The sequence below is a fragment of the Pristiophorus japonicus genome, unplaced genomic scaffold, assembly GCF_044704955.1.
Source record: "Pristiophorus japonicus isolate sPriJap1 unplaced genomic scaffold, sPriJap1.hap1 HAP1_SCAFFOLD_512, whole genome shotgun sequence".
Taxonomy (NCBI): Eukaryota; Metazoa; Chordata; class Chondrichthyes; family Pristiophoridae; genus Pristiophorus; species Pristiophorus japonicus.
The window spans coordinates 292,814-310,880 of NW_027254418.1; the positions used below are offsets into that span (position 1 = coordinate 292,814).

The 18,067-nt window shown below is 46.1% G+C and overlaps 1 protein-coding gene, 1 long non-coding RNA gene and 1 pseudogene across 3 annotated transcripts in view; 2 read left to right on the forward strand and 1 right to left on the reverse strand.

Annotated features, from left to right (window-relative positions):
- LOC139253803 (zinc finger protein 271-like) overlaps nt 1-5,959 on the forward strand; it is an 82,905-nt gene extending 76,946 nt beyond the window's left edge. The window contains exon 3 of the mRNA XM_070873560.1: nt 1,349-5,959. Coding sequence (XP_070729661.1) covers nt 1,349-2,198 — 850 coding nt within the window. The 3' untranslated portion in view covers nt 2,199-5,959. The remainder of the gene's footprint in view (nt 1-1,348) is intronic.
- Nucleotides 5,960-8,546: 2,587 nt separating this feature from the next.
- Nucleotides 8,547-18,067, reverse strand: part of LOC139253804 (uncharacterized) — a 68,271-nt gene continuing 58,750 nt past the window's right edge. For both annotated transcript variants that reach the window (XR_011591987.1, XR_011591986.1), the window contains one exon: nt 8,547-9,048. This is a non-coding gene — a long non-coding RNA (uncharacterized lncRNA). The remainder of the gene's footprint in view (nt 9,049-18,067) is intronic.
- LOC139253808 (U2 spliceosomal RNA) lies at nt 13,485-13,724 on the forward strand (annotated as a pseudogene).

Consider the following 18,067-nt stretch of genomic DNA (forward strand, 5'->3'; position numbering starts at 1 on the left):
TGCTCCAGGGGCTGAATGGCCTATTCCTGTTCCTATGTTCCTACTTACAGTGATGACTTTTGTAAACAGCTTTTTGGAAGGGGAGGATATGCAGACAGGATTAAACCTGGGTCCTTCCTGTTCCTAGGACTCAGTCACATTGGGCGGTGCCTTTACCCACTGAGTCATTGGGAGTAGGCTCCAGTTACCCTGCTGGAAAATGCACGTGTGAGGCCTCAGGTGAGGACAGTGGAATAGCCCGTCGACACTCACTGTCGAGGTTCACGCATAGAGATTGGGCACATGGGTCACATATTTGAGAGAAACTGGTGAGTGTAAAACTGAACCCAGCCAGAGTCAGCGCCTTCAGGGGAGGAGAGGGAGGGGAATCAGTGAGTGTAGAACTGAACCCAGTCAGAGTCAGCACCTTCAGGGGAGGGGAACCAGTGAGTGTAGAACTGAACCCAGCCAGAGTCAGCACCTTCAGGGGAGGAGAGGGAGGGGAACCAGTGAGTGTAGAACTGAACCCAGCCAGAGTCAGCACCTTCAGGGGAGGAGAGGGAGGGGAACCAGTGAGTGTAGAACTGAACCCAGCCAGAGTCAGCACCTTCAGGGGAGGAGAGGAAGGGGAACCAGTGAGTGTAGAACTGAACCCAGTCAGAGTCAGCACTTTCAAGGGAGGAGAGGGCGATGGAGGGGAACCAGTGAGTGTAGAACTGAACCCAGCCAGAGTCAGCATCTTCAGTGAGAAGGAAAAAGTGTTGGAGGTGGTATAATGGGTTTGAATTTTAGCACAGGGAGTAGGGAGAGTGTGTGACGGTGATTTACAGCTGTGGAGAAACCAGAGAGGAATGTGTGTACCATAGAAACTAGAATTGTCCGATCTGAATTTCTATCCTGTCCTTAGTGATGATTTTGGAAACTCCTTTTACAGGGTATTAGAAGGGGAGGGTTTGCAGATGGGAAACTCGAACCAAGCATCACATCAAGATGTAACAGTCACTCGATTCACCACAACCTGAATATCATCATCCTTTGAATGTGGAAGGAGAAATGTTTGTCTGTTCTGTCTGTGGGAAAAGATTTCAAACATCAGTGTGACTGGAAAAGCACCGAGACATGCACAACCGAGTGAGAGTGTTCCAGTGCACTGACTGTACAGCTTTAACTAGTTACACAGCCTGAAAAAATATCACACCATTCATAGCGGGAAGAAACCGTACACGTGTTCTGTGTGTGAAAGAGGCTTCAACTGATCATCCAACCTGGAGAGACACAAGGTCATCCGCACCACGGAGAAACTGTGGAAATGTAGGGATTGTGGGAAGGAATTCCATTACCCATCTCAACTGGAAATTCATCGACGCAGTCACACTGGGGAGAGGCCGTTCACCTGCTCCATGTGTGGGAAAGGATTTACTCACTCATCCAACCTCACTGTACACCAGCGGGTTCACACTGGGGAGAGGCCGTTCACCTGCTCCATGTGTGGGAAGGGATTCACTTGTTCATCTCACCTCACTGATCACCAGCGAGATCACGCCAGAGAGAGACCGTTCGTCTGCTCTGTGTGTGGGAAAGGATTCATGAAATCATCTCACCACCTGAGACACCAGCGCACTCACACTGTCGAGAGGCCATTCACCGGCTCCGTGTGTGGAAAGGGATTCACTAATTCACCCCACCTTCTGGCTCACCAGCGAGTTCACACTGTCGAGAGGCCGTTTACCTGCTCTGAGTGTGGGAAGGGATTCACTCAGTCATCCCACTTCACTGCACACCAACTTGTTCACACCAATAAGAGACCGTTTAAATGTTCTGTCTGTGAGAAGAGCTTTAAAAGCAGAAATGATCTGATGGTACACCAATGCATTCACACTGGGGAGAGGCCGTTCACCTGCTCCATGTGTGGGAAGGGATTTACTAGTTCATCCAACCTGCTGACCCACCAACGCACTCACACTGGGGAGAGGCCGTTCACCTGCTCTGTGTGTGGGAAGGGATTCTCTGAGTCAGCCAGCCTCACTGCACACCAAGTTGTTCACACCAATGAGAGACCGTTTAAATGTTCTGACTGTGAGAAGAGATTTAAAAGCAGAAATGATCTGATGAGACACAAACGCACTCACACTGGAGAGAGGCCATTCACCTGCTCCATGTGTGGGAAGGGATTCACTCGATCGTCCCACCTGCTGAGACACCAGCGAGTTCACAAGTGACTGCAGGGGTTGGATTCTGCTCTTATTGCAGCTGTTAATCACATCCAGGACTGAACCATGTTCATTCTGATTGTTGGGCTTTGTTTTCCCTGGAACTGAGCTGGAGGTTAATTTTATGGATATCTGACAAATAAATCAGCTTTGGTTCAAACACACAGTGTGTTGATTCCTTGATGTCTCCAAGATAAGAGGAGACTAATCGATATCCTGTTACCGACTGTTCCATTTTTGGGCCTTATCTCCTTTGTTCAATGAAGACTTGTCCTTATGTAGCACCTCACATGACCTCAGGACCTCCCAAAGTGCTTTGCAGCCAATAGGATACAACAACATCAAAGTACATTTGAAGTGCGTTCACTGTTGCAATGTAGGAAGTGCAGCAGACAATTTGCACACAGCAAGCTGCCACGAACAGCGATGTGATACTGGCCAGATAATCTGTTTTAGTGATATTGGTTGAGGGATGATGGAGCCTCAATTGAGCAATTCATCCGAAAGATGGCAACACAGACAGTGCAGTAATCCCTCAGTACTGCATTGGAATGTCAGCCTAGATTTTGTGCTCAAGTATCTACAGGTGGACTTGAACCCACAACCTACTGACTCAGAGACGAGAGTGCTACCACTGAGCCACAACTGACACCCGATCATTACTCACGATTATTTCAGTTCTCATTCCTTCGGTTACTCTCATGGACAAACCCTAGATTTCTATATCTTTCAGATTGTCACTCCTAGCCTTGGTATCCAGGGAAGGTATCGGTAACACATCCATGTACCTGCCCTGGGAGTGTTTGATGGGACAGTGTGGAGGGATCTTTACTCTGTATCTAACCCGTGCTGTACCTGCCATGGGAGTGTTTGATGAGACAGTGTAGAGGGATCTTTATTCTGTATCTAACCCGTGCTGTACCTGCCCTGGGAGTGTTTGATGGGACAGTGTAGAGGGAACTTTATCTGTATCTAACCCGTGCTGTACCTGCCCTGGGAGTGTTTGATGAGACAGTGTAGAGGGAGCTTAACTATGTATCTAACCCGTGCTGTACCTGCCCTGGGAGTGTTTGATGGGACAGTGTAGAGGGAACTTTATCTGTATCTAACCCGTGCTGTACCCGCCCTGGGAGTGCTTGATGAGACAGTGTGGAGGGAGCTTTACTCTGTATCTAATCCATGCTATACCTGCCCTGGGAGTGTTTGATGGGACAGTGTAGAGGGAACTTTATCTGTATCTAACCCGTGCTGTACCCGCCCTGGGAGTGCTTGATGAGACAGTGTGGAGGGAGCTTTACTCTGTATCTAATCCATGCTATACCTGCCCTGGGAGTGTTTGATGGGACAGTGTCGAGGGAGCTTTACTCTGTATCTAACCCTTGCTGTACCTGCCCTGGGAGTGTTTGATGACACAGTGTAAAGGGAGCTTTAATCTGAATCTAATCCATGCTGTAACTGACTGGAGAGTGCCTCAGGCAGACACTAGATGCTCAGAATACCCCAATCCCCAATGCTGATATCCACCACCTCGATGAGAACATAATTTAACCCAAAGATAAGAGAAACCCATCAGTTCCTCCCCCGGACACAGATCCGGAGGAACAGTGAGTGTCCTGAACATTGTTGTACAGTGTGCTCGATAGTTCCTCCCTGGGTCTGAGCCTTTTGGTGATGATTTGAATTTGATGCCATCGAGTTACTGACTCACCGACTGGTGGAAATAGTTTTCCTCATTTACCTGATCACATCTTGAACACCTCCCTCAGATCACAAATTAAATTATTTAGTTATCAGGGACTTGTTACCAATACCTTTCCTGGATACCAAGGCTAGGAGAGACACTCTGGGAAGGTATGGGGAGCTGGGCTTTGTACATGAGAATAACCTTTGTTCTAATGAAAAGATCCCAGTTTCTCCAATCTCTCCCGATAACTAAAGCCTCTCTTCCCTGGTAACATCTCAGTGAATCTCCGCACCCTCTCCATGGCCTCGTCATCCCTCTGGTGTAAGATGTACAAAAACTGACAAAATATTCTAACTGCAGCCTAACCAATGATTTGTTCAGGTTTACATATCCTCTGCCCATTTATACACTACACCCTTATGTATAAAACCTAGGATCATGTGCTTTTTTAACCACTTTATCAACATAAAATGGCTAAAATACATTGACTTAAATGTGTATTATAGGAAAGAGAAGTTTAGTCTAAGTTAGAAACTCAAACAATCGATTCACTGCAGACAGGTCACCATGGCAACACTGATAAGACATTCCATTTACTGAACCCATTTGTTGGAATCTGTAATCAGATCAGGGGAAAGAACAGGTTTGTCTGTTAGTAACCACAATATAAGCTTAAACCAGAGTGAGGAATAGAATAGGTTAGATTAGAATGTGTGATGTGTAGATCTATAATTGTGAAACTATAAGAAATAACAACTAACAGCAGGCAGGGTAGTTTAGGGTTAATGAGAAAATTATTGAAGAAAAGTAACCACTGGGAACCAGGGAAAGTGTTCTTGTAAATCACAGATTAGAGAAGTTCCAGCTGTCCTTTCCCAGCTTCCTGCCCAAACCCAGCAGAGAAGACACAGAAGAGTCAATGCCAGAGGTGGATCACTGCAGGGTATAAAAGTGAGGGGAGACTGATGTAAGGGAGCAGTCAGGACTGGAGACACCAGAGATCAAATTCTGGGCACCCGAGGTTCCATCCAGTGGGCTGATCTCGTGTCAGTTACTGTGGACACGCGGGACTTGCATGTTTACTCTGATTGATGGATCAATACAAGATATGGAAGAGGACAGAGAATCTGTTCATCATATATTTCTTAATAAGGTATTAATGTTGCTGATAGTCTCAAACCTACTAATTAATTAAACATGGTATTAGCTACAATCAAAGCAAACATCATGTCAAGATCTGACAGTCACTCCATTCAGCAGGACCTGAATATCATCAGTCTTTGAATGTGGAAGGAGAAATGTTTGTCTGTTCTGTCCATGGCAAAAGATTTCAAACATCAGTGTGACTGGAAAAGCACCGAGACACACACCCGAGTGAGATTGTTCAAGTGTACTGACTGTGGAAAGAGCTTTAACCAGTTATGCAGCCTAACAAAAATGAGGCTTCAACTGATCATCCAATCTGGAGACAAGGACTCCCGTACCACAGGGAAACCGTGGGAATGTGGAAAGGGGTTTAATTACCCATCCCAGCTGGATATTCAGTGACGTATTCACACTGGGGAGAGGCCACTCACTTGGTCCATGTGCAGGAAGGGATTCACTCTGTTATCCAAGCTCCAGACGCACAAGCGAGTTCACACGGGGGAGAGACCGATCACATGCATTGAGTGTGGGAAGGGATGACTTCAATCATCCCATCTTCTGACACACCAACTTATTCACACTGTTGAGACTTCATTTCAATGTTCTGACTGTGAGAAGAGCTTTAAAAGCACAAAGGATCAGCTGATGCACCACGTACTCACACTGAGGAGACCATTCACCTGCAGAGTGTGGGAAAGGATTCACTCAGTCATGCTCTCTGTTCAGACACCAGCGAATTCACACTGAGGAGACCATTCACCTGCTCCATGTGTGGGAAGGGATTCACTCAAACATGCTCTCTGCTGAGACACCAGCGAGTTCACAACTAACTGCAGCATTTTGGATTCTGCTGTTTTTTGCTGCTGTTAATCACATCCTGGACTGAATCATGCTCACTATGGAAATCATGCTTTATTTCTGCTGATATTAATAACCCCTATAACTGGGCTTGAGTTTAATATTCTGTTTAAATATTAAATAAATCAGCTTTTTTTCAAACCGTGTGTTGAATATTTGATTTCTCCATGATAAGAGACTAATTGATGTTCTGTTACCCACTGTTCCATTTGTGGACCTTTTCTTACTCTAGATTATTTCAGTTGTCATCTAGTTCTCATTCTACCACATCAAATCCCAAGCTTGTTGTGGGTGTGAGAGACTGAACTGTAGTGTCTCACTTTACACTCCTCTGAAGTTCTGTTGATCTATCCTTTGTAGACCTATCTTGCATAAGATTTTAAATCTGTTATTTTCTGTACCATTTAACCCTTTTTGGATCTGATTTTTTTTTAAACTCCTCCACACATATTGCATGTGAGACCCTTTGAAATGTTCTGATCTTTGTAACTCTCATTGCTGATCTGGAATGATTGAATCTCTTGTTACTAACATACCTTGCACTATTTCTTTAATCAAGATCATTGTTTCAAATACTTCCTTTATCAGGTCATTAGATCCTCCATTGATCCATGTCAATAAACCTTGGTTCAGGCTGGGGTTTGGGTGTAGGTTTAGGGTTAGTGGTTGGGGCTATTTGTGGATAGTCAATACGATGTTCGGTTTACGAGTTAGTGATTAAGGTTAGAAACCACAATTGACAGCACCGTGTTACTAGACGCATCGATTTTAATTTCATTTTTTTTAAACCTCACGCAGACAAGTCACAAAACAGCCTCATGAATTGTTCATTCCAGGAACCTTCTTTCTGACCGAGTCCACTTTCCTCCAATTCTTTCACATCTCGACATTTCCGACAGAAAAAAACATCAGGGACATTAGACTTTGGGATTTTGGGACAAGAACAGTCAGATCCAGATGTTGTGCTGGTTACATCCAATTATTGGCCTGTCTGAAAAGGGCTTCTGACAATAACCTGTCACCAGGCCCCACCAGTCCCCGTCTAATTCCACCGTCACAACTTCGTCCATTACCCATCTTCCGCCCTCACTACAGCTGGATTCACAACCACAACCATTCCCCATACTGAGGCTCTCCCATTCCCATTTTGTAGTCTCAGTGTAAGTGGTCCCTGGATTTGGTGTCTCTGTGTAAGTGGTCCCTGGATTTGGTGTCTGTGTAAGTGGTCCCTGGATTTGGTGTCTCAGTGTAAGTGGTCCCTGGATTTGGTGTCTCAGTTAAGTGGTCCTGGATTTGGTGTCTCAGTGTTAGTGGTCCCTGGATTTGGTGTCTCAGTGTAAGTGGTCCTAGACAGACTAGAAGGAATCTTTCCCCCAGCCACAATGACGTCACAGAGATTGTCCATGGGGTTTAAATCTCTGGCGGGTTTGTGATTTAACAGCACTTCTTCACTGGGACTGAGGCAAACCCACAGCCCAGCAAAGTGTTTCGCACAGAATGATCCCACACAAATCTATTCCCCACTAACACTGTCCACATTCATTCACCAGAAACAGCCCAGTGCCCGTGGGTAACCACCCAACGTCTGACTTCAGTTAAACACACAATTCAAAACATTGTAAAGAGTAAACAAACCTCATTATAGTTAGCAGAATCTATTCGTGGTCAGTGTACCCCCTCACCCAAGAATAGTCCAGATAAATGGATCATTTTCAGATGGGCAAACTGTAACTTGTGGAGTGCCACAGGGATCAGTGCTGGGAGCTCAACTATTTACACTTTATATTAATGACTTGGATGACGGGACCGTGTGTAATGTAGCCAAATTTGCTGATGATACAAAGACAGGTGGGAAAGCAAGTTGTGAAGAGGACACAAAGAATCTGCAAAGGGATATAGATAGGTTAAGTGAGTGGGCAAAAATTTGGCAACTGGAGTATAATGTGGGAAAATGTGAAGTTATCTACTTTGGTCGGAAGAATAAAAATTATTTTAATGGAGACTACAAAATGCAGCGGTAGAGAGGGATCTGGAGGTCCTTCTACATGAAACACAAAAAGCTCACATGCAGATACAGCAATTAATTCGGAAGGCAAATGGAATGTTCACCTTTATTGCAAGGGGATGGAGTATAAAAGCACGGAAGTCCTGCTACAACTGTATAGGGCATTGGTGAGACCACACCTGCAGTACTGCGTACGGTTTTGGTCTCCTTATTTAAGGAGGGATATACTTGCATTGGAGGCAATTCAGACAAGGTTCACTAGATTGATTCCTGAGATGAAGGGGTTGTCTTATGATGAAATGTTGGGCAGGTTGGGTTTATACTCATTGAAGTTTAGAAGAATGAGAGGTGATCTTATTGAACCATATAAGATTCTGAGCGGGCTTCACAAAATGTTTCCACTCGTAGGGAATCTAGAACTAAGGGGCATAGTTTCAGAGTAAGGGGTCGGATATTTGAAACAGAGATGTGGAGGCTGGGTCATTGAATATATTTAAGATTGAGATAGACATATTTTTGAACGATAGGGGAATCGAGGGTTATGGGGAGCAGGCAGGAAAGTGGAGTTCCCACATTCAGAACATTTAAAAGGTCTCTCATCAGTGTGATCAAGTTGGTCTGTAGTGAGTTGGGATGAACAAGTGAATCTCTTCCCACACACGGAGCAGGTGAATGGTCTTTATTGCGAGCTCGCTGGCATGTCAGCATGCTAGACAATTGAATCACATTCAACATAAGGGGCAGTTGAACAGCCTCTCCCTAGTTTTCAGCGGGATAGTTAATTGAATCCCTTCCCACAGTCCCCACATTTCCACGGTTTCTCCGTGGTGTGGGTGTCCTTGTATCTCAGGTTGAACGATCAGTTGAAGCCTCGTCCACACACACAACACGTGTACAGTTTCTCCCGCTGTAAATGGTGCGCTGTTTTTCAGGATGTGTAACTGGTAAAAGCTCCTTCCACAGTCAGTGCACTCGGGTGTGTGTGTGTGTCTCGGTGCTTTTCCAGTCACACTGATCTTTGAAATCTTTTCCCACAGACAAACATTTATTCTTCCACATGCAAAGTCTGATGATAGTCAGGTCTTGATGAATCGAGTGACTCGGTCAGAACATGAGGTGATGTTTTGTTTGTGTTTCTCGTTTGCAAATCATCCCGTTCTGATTCTCTGTAAAGGGAGTTTACAAAATACATCACTGTAATTATTAATAGAAATTCAGAACAGACAATTTTAGTTTCTACAGAACATTTTTTACTCTCTTGTTCCCCAAAGCTGTAAATCCCCATCCCACACACTCTCCCTCCTCCCTGTGCTAAACTCCAAACCCATCGCACCATCTCCATCATTTTATCCTCCGCTCCCAGTTTTCTCCCTCCCTCTACTCTGGCTGGATTCAGCTCTACAGCTCCTGTGTGCAGAATGAGAATAAAAGCAATGAACTGATGATTTTCTCTGCTGGACACTGGGCTTATTTTGATGGACCAATAGGGTGATACTGTGTTACCCCAGGGTCACCAGACAAGAATCAGAACAAGGCTTCCTTTCAGGGGCCACTAATATGGGGAGAAACATGTCGTCCAATCAAAGTGACAGAGACCCTGAAGCCCCGCCCACTCTTTGTTCCTGCCCAAAGTACTGCGCAGTCGTAGTGAGCCCCGCCCTGTCCAAGCTGGCGGCCTGTGAGCCCGCTCTCCCGGGCGGTCACTGACAGGGCCCCCACCGGGAGGTAAACACGGGGCCTGTGGGCTCTTATTTGGCACCTCAGGCCCACACCAGGTGTTTATAAAGCTTCTAAACCCACCCACAGGACCAATCCATCCCCTGCACCCACAATCTGATAATTCTTATCCCAAGTAATATCGATACTATCTTGTTTGCTGCTACATTGGCAGAATCCTCTTCTGTAGTGAAGACAGAAGCAATGTACTCATTTAAAACCTCAACCATGCCCTCTGCCTCCACACGAATATCTTCTTTTTAATCCCTAACCATCCCTTGATTAAGGGGACAGATCAGACAGCGGTTCTGAAACAAACACTGCGGCCCGATAAGCCAATCAGCTATTTATGCAGAATGTTAAACCCCAGCCTGGAACAGCAGTTTACAAAAGCCCTGACTGTGAGTCCAGGATAGAGACTCTCAACATTCTCTCCTCCTGGTTCCTGGCCCAGGGAAAGGCCGCGCATGCGCCCTACTGCCCCCCTGGGGCCTGTCACCGGGAGAAAGCCCCGCAACTGCCGGGGACCCCGCTCGGGGAAAGGCCGGAGCCGCAGGTTCTTGTTCGGGGCCTGAGGCCAGCACCGGGTGTGTGTGAAGCGGATAATGCAGAGTGTTGTCTCTCGGGCCTGGGCCCACACTCGGTGTATGTGAAGCCCGTGGAGTTTATTAACCTGCTCCCTCCCTCCGCCCATCTCTCACCCGCTGTCGCCACTCCACCTCCCGCAGCCCGCACATGCTCAGCTCACACTGCCCGGGTGATTGACGGCAGCTCCCAACCAATGGGAAGAGCGGGGGTGGGACTGGAGGACCGAGCGGGCGGTTGGTCCTCCAACCAATCGGAGTGTGTGAGGGGCGGAGCTTGCAGCTCCCAGTGGGCGGGGCTGAGCCCGGATCTCCCTCACTGTTTGAGCATGCGCGGGCGGGGAAGACATTTTTGCGCACAGATGGACGCGCATGCGCGGTACGTGTCGATGTGTCACAATGGCACCATACAGACCCGGAGCTTTCCTTTCATCATCATCATAGGCGGTCCCTTCTTCCAGGATAACTTGCTTCCACACGAGGTCACAGATGTTTCAATGAAGGACCCGATGTTCCAGTCCTGAACTCCAATTGAGGGGGTGGAAGATGCCTGTGTGTGGATTAACGTGTGCTGAACGTTGCACACCAGCCACCACACGGGCTTGACAGAGCTAGGTCTTGGTCCAGTGGCAAAGGGTAATGATTGATGGATGTTTTTGTGACTGGAAGGATGTTTCCAGTGGGGTTTCGCAAGGCTCAGTACTGGGTCCCTTACTTTTTGTGCTTTATATATCAATGATTTAGATTTGAATATAGGGAGTATGATTAAGAAGTTTGCGGACAACACTAAAATTGGCTGTGTGGTTATAATGAAGAGGAAAGTCATGGGCTGCAGGAGGATATCAATCTACTGGTCAGGTGGGCAGAGCAGTGGCAAATGGAATTTAATTCAGAGAAGTGTGAGGTGATGTACTTTTGGAGGGCTGATAAAGAAAGGGTATCAACATTAAGCGGTAGGCCACTTAATAGTGTAGATGAACAAAAGGACCTTGGAGTGCTTGTCCACAGATTCCTAAAAGTAGGTCAGGCGGATAAGGTGGTTAAGAAGGCATATGGAATACTTGCCTTTATTGGTCGAGGCACAGAATATAAGAGCAGGGAGGTTATGTTTAAATTGTATAATACTTTGATTAGGCCACAGCTGGAGTACTGCGTGCAGTTCTGGTTGCCGTATTATAGGAAGGATGTGATTGCACTAGAGAGGGAGCAGAGGAGATTTACTGGGATGCTGCCTAGAATGGAGAATCTTAGTTATAAGGACAGATTGGATAGGCTGGGTTGGTTTGTTCTCATTAGAACAGAGGAGATTGAGAGCAGACCTCATTGAGGTGTACAAAATATTGAGAGGCCTGGACATGGTGGATAGTAAGGGCCTATTTCCATTGGTGGAGGAGTCTATAACGAGAGGGTAAAGTTTTAAGGTGGTTGGTGGAAGCTTTAGAGGGATTTGAGAGGGGGCTTCTTTACACAGAGGGTTGTGGGGATCTGGAACTCGTTGCCTGGAAGAATGGTGGATGCACAAACCCTCACCACTTTTAAGAGATGGTTGGATAGGCACTTAAACCTGCAGGGTTACGGACCTAGAGCTGGTAATTGGGATTAGACTGGATGACCTTTTGTTGGATGGTGCAGATATAATGGTAAGTATTGCAGGGAATAGAATACTGCCAGGGTCATGATCTGGACTAGTTTCGATCGCCTGGATGGGTCGGAGAGGAATTTTGTAATTTTTTCTCCCTAAATTGGCCTGGATTTTTATCTGGTTTTAGCCTCTCCCAGGAGATCACATGGCATTGGGGGTGGAGTTTGGAATGTTTCAGTATAAGAGATAGCGCAGTTGTGTGAGGTGTACTGATTGGGATGGGTACTCTTTGCCTTTCTGTCATTGTTCATAGGTTTATATGTAACCTTTAGGGCTGCTGCCCAAGGGCTGCGCGGCTCTTTGTCGGCCGGCGCGGCCAATTTTGGATCCAACTTGCTTTTTTGCCCTGGATCCCAAGGGCTTTAACCTTCATGACCAGTATACCATGTGGGATCTTATTAAATGCCTTGCTAAAGTCCATATGTACTACATCGTGTGCACTACCCTCATCAACCCTCTTGGTTACCTCCACAAAAAATCCAATCAGCGACAAGGAGAAAGGAAACAAAACAGGCTCTGGCTGGGTGGGGGGTGGGGTGGGGCACGGGGGGAGGTGGGAGGGAGCCAAAAATTGGCAGCGGTTACACTGTGAAATTGTTGAACTCGATGTTAAGTCCAGAGGGCTGTAAAGTGCCTAAACGAAAGATGAGGTGCTGTTCCTCAAGCTTGCGTTGAGCTTTGTTGGAGACCAAGGATGGAGAGGTCAGAGTGGGAGTGGAGTGGAGAATTAAAGTGACAGGCGACTGGAAGCTCGGTCACACTTGCGGACTGTAAGTTCATTTTGTATGTTGTTTACCCTGTCAAACCCTGTAAGAATTTTGTATGTTTCAATGAAATCACCTCTCATACTTCTGAACTCTAGATAATATAGGCCTAATCCACTCAATCTCTCGTGATCGGACGATCCCCATTTTCAGAGCATCAGTTTGGTGAACCTCTGTTGCACTCCCTCTATGGCAAGTATATCCTTCCTTAAATAAGGAGACCAAAACTGTACACAATACTCCAGGTCCAGTCTCACCAGGGCCCTATATAATTACAGTAAAACATCTTTACTCTTATACTCAAATCCTCTAGTAATAAAGGCCAACATACCATTTGCTTTATTAATTGCTTGCTGTACCTGGGTGTTAACTTTCAGTTATTCATGTACAAGGGGCACCCAGGTCCCTCTGAACACCAACATTTCCCAATCTCCCACCATTTAAAAATACTCTGTTGTTCTGTGTTTCCTACCAAAGTGGATAACATTATATTCCATTTGTCATGTTCTGAACAATATATATCAATGACTTAGACTTAAATGTTGGGGGTATGATTAAGAAGTTTGCAGATGACACTAAAATAGGCTGTGTGGCTGATAATGAAGAAGAAAGCTGCAGACTGCCGGAAGATATCAATGTACTGGTCAGGTGGGAAGAACGGTGTTAAATGGAATTCAATCAGGATAAGTGTGAGGTAATGCATTTGGGGAGGTCTAACAAGGCAAGGGAATATACATTAAATGGCACGACACTCAAAAGTGTAGAGGAACAAAGGGACCTTAGAGTGCAGGACCACAGATACCTGAAGGTAGCAGGCCAGGTAGATATGGTGGTTAAGAAGGCATATGGAATACTTACCTTTATAAGTCATGGCATTGAATACAAGAGCAGGGAGGATCGCTTCTCGGCCTTTTGGCTAAGATCATGTGTAACTGACCTGACAGGGGAGTAACCACCATAACCCCAAGGTGGTTCTCCCTGGATCAGGAAGGTATATGCTTGCTTTTTTTGGAAATAGGAGGTGGGTGGGGTGGCTTGACCCATCCACCTCCACGGAGGTGTGTGGGGGGCCTGACCCATCCACCTCCATGGCACGAACCTGGTATTGCAGTACTTCCAGGAACGGTGCAGTGGCTCTAGGCCTTTTGGCTAAGAGCATTGGCGCAGAGTGATCCTTGATATGTGCAAGGTGACCTCTGGCGTTTGTGATTTGACAAAGAATTGGAACGATTGGCTACGAATTTCAAAAAAAAAAAGGGAGGTATGCTTGAACTGTACAAAACACTGGTTAGGCTGCAGCTGGAGTACTGCGTGTAGTTCTTGTCACCATATTACAGGAAAGATGTGAGTGCACTGGAAAGGGTGTGAAGAAGATTTACAAGAATGTTGCCTGGACTGGAAAATTTTGGCTATGAGGAAATATTGGAGGTGATGGGTCTGTTTTCTTTGGAACAGAGGAGGCTGAGGGGAGACCTGATTGAGGTTTATAAAATTATCTGGAGCCTGGATAGAGTGGATAGGAAGGACATGTTTCCCTTGGCAGAGGTGGTCAACAACCAGGGGACATAGATTCAAAGTAATTGGTATGAGGTTTAGAGGAAATATGAGGGGAAATTGATTTGCCCAGAGGGTGGTGGGGCTCTGGAACTCACTGCCTGAAAGGGTGGTAGAGGCAGGAACACTCACCACATTTAAAAAATACTTCGATGTGCAGTTAAACATTTCCTAACATAGATGAGACTGCACATAGGGAGGTTAAAGTAACAGTGACCTCAGTCTTTATTAAGACACTCCAGAGTGAGGAACAGGCCTTAGGGGCCGGCTTATATACAGTGCTCAAATGTCTGTTCTGGTGTGTTGGCTGTGCCCTCGCTGGGCTGGCGTGTTGTTGGCCCTGCACGGCTGCTGGGTGAGCCTGGCCTTGCTGGGCTGTTGGGCATGATGGATCCAATTTCCTGGTCCGGGGTGGTGTCGTTGATCCTTTGGGTGTGTGTTGTGGGCTCGAAAAAGGTGTGCCTGCTGTGGGCTGTTCAGAGCAGTCTGTGAACCGCAGCCTCGTTTGGTCCAAGTGCTTTCTGCAAATTTATCCATTGTCTAAGTTGACTACAAACACCCTGCTCCCTTCTTTGGCTATCACTGTGCCCGCGATCCACTTGGGACCATGTCCATAGTTTAGCACATACACAGGGTCATTTAGATCAATTTCCCGTGACACAATGGCGTGACCATCGTTTATATTTTGTTGCTGCCGCCTGCTCTCTACCTGATCATGCAGGTTGGGGTGAACCAGCGAGAGTCTGGTTTTAAGTATCCTTTTCATGAGTAGCTCAGCCGGGGGCACCCCCGTGAGCGAGTGGGGTCTCGTGCGGTAGCTGAGCAGTACTTGGGACAGGCGGGTTTGGAGTGAGCCTTCTGTGACTCATTTAAGGCTCTGTTTGATTGTTTGTACTGCCCGCTCTGCCTGCCCATTGGAGGCTGGTTTAAACAGGGCCGAGGTGACATGTTTGATCCCATTGCAGGTCATGAATTCTTTAAATTCGGCACTGGTGAAACATGGCCCATTGTAACTGACCAGTATGTCAGGCAGGCTGTGAATGGCAAACATGGCCCTCAGGCTTTCAATGGTGGCGGTGGCAGTGCTTCCCGACATTATTTCACATTCAATCCATTTTAAAAAGCATCCACCACCACCAGGAACGTTTTACCGAGAAACGGGCCCGCATAGTCGACATGGATCCTCGACCATGGCCTGGAGGGTCAGGACCACAAACTTAGTGGTGCCTCTCTTGGCACGTTGTTCAACTGAGCACACATGCGGCATTGCCGTACACAGTTCTCTAAGTCAGAGTCGATACCGGGCCACCACACGTGGGATCTGGCTATCGCTTTCATTATTACTATATCCGGGTGTGTGCTGTGGAGATCCGAGATGAATGTCTCCCTGCCCTTTTTGGGTAGCACTTCGCGGTTACCCCACAACAGGCAGTCTGCCTGAATGGGCAGCTTGTCCTTTCATTGCTGGAATGGCTTGATTAGCTCTTGCATTTCAATGGGGATGCTGGCCCAGCTCCCATGCAGTACACAGTTTTTTTTACTAGGGACAGCAGAGGATCTTGGCTGGTCCAAGTCCTAATCTGGCGGGCCGTGACAGGTGATTCATCATTTTCAAACGCTTCCATGACCATCAACAAGTCTGCGGGCTGTGCCACCATCAACAAGTTTGCAGGTTGCGCCATTTTCACCCCCATGGTGGACAATGGTAGCCAACCGAGAGCATCTGCACAGTTCTCGATGCCTAGCCTGTGGCGGATGGTATAGTTATACGCTGATAGCGTGAGTGCCCACCTTTGTATATGGGCTGAGGCATTAGTATTTATCTTCTTGTTTTCAGCAAACAGGGATATGAGGGGCTTGTGATTGGTTTCCAGCTCAAATTTGAGGCCAAACAGCCACTGATGCATTTTCTTTACCTCGAACCCACACGCTAATTCCTCTTTCTCAATCATGCTGTAGGCCCTCTCGGCCTTAGACAAGCTCCTGGAGGCATACGCGACTGGTTGCAATTTGCCCGCAATGTTAGCTTGTTGTAATACACACCCAACTCCGTATGATGACCCATCACATGCTAGCACAAGTCTTTTACACGGGTTATACAGTACAAGCAGCTTGTTGGAGCATAAAATGTTTCTGGCTTTCTCAAAAGCAATTACTTGTTTTTTTTCCCCATACCCAATTCTCACCTTTATGCAATAACACATGTAGAGGGTCTAAGAGGATGCTTAACACCGGTAGGAAGTTACCAAAATAGTTGAGGAGTCCCAGGAATGACCGCAGCTCCGTGATGTTCTGATAGCCTCTGTCTTGGCGTATGTGGGCCGAATGCCATCCGCCGCGATCTTTCTCCCCAAAAACTCCACTTCTGTTGCCATGAAGATGCATTTTGACCTCTTCAGCTGCAGCCCTACGCGATCCAGTCGCTGGAGGACCTCCTCCAGGTTTTGTAGGTGCTCGACGATGTCCCGACCCGTGACCAATATTTCGTCCTGAAAAACCACCGTGCTTGGTACCGACTTGAGTAGGCTCTCCATGTTTCTCTGGAAGATCGCTGCAGCCGACCGAATTGTTGACTCTGCCCAATCTTATTATTCTCTAAGTGCATGTTACCATGTTGTTAATCATAGAATCGAGCTTTTCCCTACTACTGATGTCAGGTTAACTGCTCTGTAGTTCCCCGCTTTCTCTCTTCTCTCCTTTCTTAAATAGCTCAGTTACATTTGCTATCTTCCAAACCACAGGAACCATTCTCGACTCTATGGAATTTTGGAAGATGACAACCAATGCATCCACTAGTTCTATAGCTACCCTTTTCAATACCCTAGGATATAGGCTATCAGGTCCAGGGGATTTATCGGCTTCCAGTCCCATTAATTTCTCCAGTACCATTTTTTGATGAATATTAATTTCTTTCAGTTCCTCATTCTCGCTAGACCCTGGGTTCTCCAGTAGATCCAGCAAGTTTTTTGCACCACTTTCCATGAAGACAGACACAAAATATGCATTTAATTTCTCTGCCATTTCCTTGTTCCCATTATAATTTCTCCTGTCTCCTGTAGGGGAAACACATTTACTTTTACTAAACTTTTCCTTTTTACATACCTCTAGAAGCATTTGCAGTCTGTTATTTTGTCTCTCACTAGTTTACTTTCATATTCTATTTTCCCTTTCTTTATCAATTTCCTGGTCCTCCTTTGCCGAATTCCAAAATCTTCCCAATCCTCAGGCTTACTGCTCTTTTTGGCAACATTCTAAGCATCTTTCTGTCATCTAATACTATCTTTAACTTCTCTTGTTGGCCACGGTTGGACCACTATTCCTGTGGGATTTTTGTGCCAAAAAGGAATGTGTGTTTGTTGTAAATTATGTATTAATTCTTCAAGTGATAGCCATTGCTTTTCTACCATCATACCTTTTAATGTAGTTTCCCAATCTACCTTAACCAACTCTCCCCTCATACCTACATAGTTTCCTTTGTTTAGAATTAAGACCCAAGTTTCAGATTTAACTAAATCACTTTCAAACTTAATGTAAAATTCTATCATATTATAGTCACTCTTCCCTAAGGGCTCCTTTACTATAACGTTATTAATTAACCCTTTCTTATTGCACAATACTAGATCTAAAATAACCTGTTCTCTAGTTGGTTCCTCAACATACTGATCTAGAAAACGATCTTGTATACTTTACATGAATTCGTCCTCCACACTAATACTGCAAATTTGGTTTCCCCAGTCTATATGCAGATTAAAGTCCCCCATGATTATTGTATTACCTTTGTTACATGCACCTCTAATTTCCTGATTCATACTGTGCCTTACATTACCACTACGGTTTGGGGGCCTATAAACAATTCCTACCAATGTTTTCTGCCCCTTGCTGTTTCTTAGCTCCACCCAAACTGATTCTACTTCTGGATTTCCCG